The sequence below is a fragment of the Dipteris shenzhenensis genome, chromosome 23 (genome assembly GCF_047967505.1).
Source record: "Dipteris shenzhenensis isolate YYH24624 ecotype China chromosome 23, Dip_SZ_1.0, whole genome shotgun sequence".
Lineage (NCBI taxonomy): Eukaryota > Viridiplantae > Streptophyta > Polypodiopsida > Gleicheniales > Dipteridaceae > Dipteris > Dipteris shenzhenensis.
This window is the reverse complement of record NC_141618.1, coordinates 4,268,218-4,271,645: the sequence shown is the minus strand read 5'-3', so window position 1 is coordinate 4,271,645 and position 3,428 is coordinate 4,268,218. Positions and strand designations below refer to the sequence as shown.

At 37.9% G+C, this 3,428-nt stretch overlaps 1 protein-coding gene across 1 annotated transcript; it reads right to left on the bottom strand.

Annotated features, from left to right (window-relative positions):
• Positions 1-1,486: 1,486 nt before the first annotated feature.
• Positions 1,487-2,282, bottom strand: CLE40 (CLAVATA3/ESR-RELATED 40). The gene is made up of 3 exons (XM_087394071.1): positions 2,216-2,282; positions 1,938-2,086; positions 1,487-1,840 (listed from the first exon to the last, which is right to left on the bottom strand). The coding sequence occupies exons 1-3, from the start codon at positions 2,280-2,282 to the stop codon at positions 1,646-1,648; spliced, it is 411 nt and encodes a 136-aa protein (XP_087250197.1). The 3' UTR covers positions 1,487-1,645.
• Between the last annotated feature and the right edge of the window lie 1,146 nt (positions 2,283-3,428).

Sequence of the window (3,428 nt, the reverse complement as noted above, 5' to 3'; positions counted from 1 at the left end):
AGAAAGTAAGATAAAGTAAGAAACTATTTTGCAAATGGTGAAATTAGAAACTCCAAATTTATCTTAAGTGAGTGATGATTTTCCCCCCTAAGTTTTGGTCTCCAACCTCATGTACATTCAATAAACCAATTTAAATGACAAAATTAATCTTAATGAATAGTTTACTAATCATAAATCATTATTAAATTTAAACATGATCATAAATATATGCATATAAAATTTAAACACGATCTTAAATATATGCATAAATCATTATTAAATTTAAACATGATCATAAATATATGCATACAAAATTTAAACACGATCTTAAATATATGCATGATTATAGCCCATAGCTTACCCAAGAGAAAAGCATAAACACATTATATAATGCCAAATAAAAGGACATACATCACCCATTATCAATTAAACACATGTAGTAAATCAAAATCAAATGACAAAACCGATCTTCATGAATAGCCTTCTACATAGATTATTATTAAGTTTAAAGATGATCATAAATATATGAGAAAACTAATCTTCATAATAGATTATTATTAAGTTTGAAGATGGTCATAAATATATGAGAAAACTAATCTTCAAGAATAGCTTACTTATAAATTATTCTTAAATTTAAACATGATCATAAAAATATGCATGATTATAGCTAGTAGCTTACATGAGAAAAAGCATAAACACATTATATAATGACAAACAAAAATACAAATGTATCATTGATAATCAATTAAGCACATGTAGTAAATCAAAACTAATCTTGATGAATAGTCTACAACATAGATTATTATTAAACTTAAACATGATAATAAATATATGCATGATTATAGCTGGTAGAGTACATGAGAGAAAAGCATAAACACATTATATAATGACAAACAAAAATACAAATATATCACCCATTATTAGTTAAGCATTGAAAGAGACTTGCTATACATATGAATATGTACATAAACACAAATATACATATGTACAATAGATGTAGTTATAATCTACTTTACAACAAATTAAAAAATTGAAATTAAATTCCAGGAAATTTTAGAATTGGGCAGTTAGATCCGTGAAGGTCTCTTCTTGAGGGGAAATGAAAAATACGAACGCAAACTAGATTACATTCTTTTGAAACGCATAGCGAAGGGAAAAGTTGTTCTCTCTTCTAGGGTTCCCAACTAAAGTAGAAGATGATTATAGATTACATTCTTTTGAAACGCACAGCGAAGTGAAAAGTCTAACGTTGTAAAAATAGTTTGAAACTCTCTAGCCTGACAGAATGCCACGAAACATCGAAATTCATGCGTCTAACTCGCGCAGGTAGCAGGCTTGAGTTTGAATATCATACGAACAATTGGCGGTTAACGCAACAATTAACGAAAATAAACATGTTCTCTATATAATAGATCGGTCATGGCACTATGGAAATCATCTTCTGAAGCTTGCAGAGAAACTAGGACCGTCCAAGTGGCCAACAAAACAACGTAACAACTACGCTAGCAAAATTGTATCAGGTTCTCAAGTGTTATGTCAGATTACATTCTTCTTAACACGCCTTCTAAGTTCCATGCACAAAAATTTGACATATTTGCTGGGTCTTTGCTAGGGGTAGGAAATGTCTGATACGATATGCACGTCTAACGGTCTTACTACCAGACCTTCAAGGAGAGATAGGCTCGCTACTGTGATGAAGGGGATCAGGACCAGTCGGAACACGTCGTTCCTCATCAGATGCGCTACCAAATTGGGAAGCACAAGCCTGTGTACCCATTGCACACTTTGCAGTTCTGCGATCCGGGTCCTGTCCGGTGATAGATACCCATAGAGACTTCATTCTCAAGTGTCTCTTAACCACCTGAACGGTAGAAGCGATTGAGAAATCACCTTGAGGACAGAACGGTTCTACTTAAGTGCGAAAAGAGTAAAACAGCTCAACTTGAAGGTGCCTTTACCTTTACAGCTTGAACGCCAGGATCGGATGTGGCAACAGCTTCGCGTTCAGCAGCTAGAGGTCGACCAACCGACTCAGTTCGTTGGTGATCAGCTGAGAGGACAGCTGTAGAGTGCGGAAGAATAAGGCCATTGTGCATAGCCGGTAATCCTGCGCAAAGTGACCCGCAATGTTTGTTGAGACCATCCAAAACGAAAGCAGAATAAAAAACCGTCTATTATATGTACCATGCTTAGACCACTGATGCAGTAAGTAGGCATGTGAGACTTATTTTCGCACCTAAGTGTCTGCGATTTAGCATTGCTCCAGAAGGGTAACAGTATCCGCCCACGATACCCACCAACATAGTGGTAAGTATGACCACTTCCAAGCACCGCGCCGGCTCCATGCCTTATTGTCAAAACTAAATAACAAGCGAAGAAATAGCGATATGAAAGCAAGGTGTGGTGGACAACAGTACTAAGTCGATCGAGAGAGAACGAGATTGAAGCTGGAGCAAGACGGTGAAGCGACGAATTGTAAATGGATCTGGATTGAGCCCCATATGTTCTTATGGGATGGGTGACGTGCATAACTTGATTCATGAAGGCTTGCAACTTCAATCTAACGATCGTGAACATTGATCAGACGTGTTCGGAGTAAATAAGCATTACTATATAAAATTCGCATGAAAGCGCTACACGTGGAATAAGGATGGATAAATTGACCTCACGCACGCATCGACCGCCCGCAGGTTGCAATCGCTGCAATTGCCGGCCACGATTCATGGAGAGTATCATAGATGAACATTGAACATCCAGTAATTACTGGATGAAGTAGACGAATTGGCATGATTGATGATTAGGATCAGACCCTATCAAATCCATCACGTTTTCCGCCATAGATTTTGCACACGACGCTGGATGCTGCATCAGCTAACGAAGTTCGAACCATAAGTGCAAAGTGATCACCCTCAGTCTCCCGTCGCCTTTGCATCATTCACACCAGATATCCATCCTTGATATTCAGTGATCTGTGCATCATTTGCTGAGTAGTAATATGTACGTAATTAATTACAACATTTGCTTGCTACGCCTAGTCTCTCAATGCACTCTCTTTCCTTCCCTTTTTTTTAAAAAAATTGAAAGAGGTATGCTTATATTTTACTTCAGAAAAACAGAACCTTACAAAAGTGTCTCACAAAACACCTCCCCCTCAAAATGCTTTGGAGACGAGCTCTAGCTCTCTCCTCCGGCCAACTTGCCACTAGCCACTTTACTTGTATCCCTATATCTACTACTGCTTTCTTACATAGTAGTGAGAAGAACACCGTGTTGTTTACAGATGTGTCATAGCGGGCAACCTAGATTCGGTGAAGAGTAGCATAGCGGGATAACTTCCCAAAGGGTGGCCCTGTCTAGACCTAGATCAGCTCCAAAGATGGATGCACCTTTAGAGATAAATTCCATGCCTAGGATCTTGGCACAGCGCCCACGAATCAACCCCCACAGGT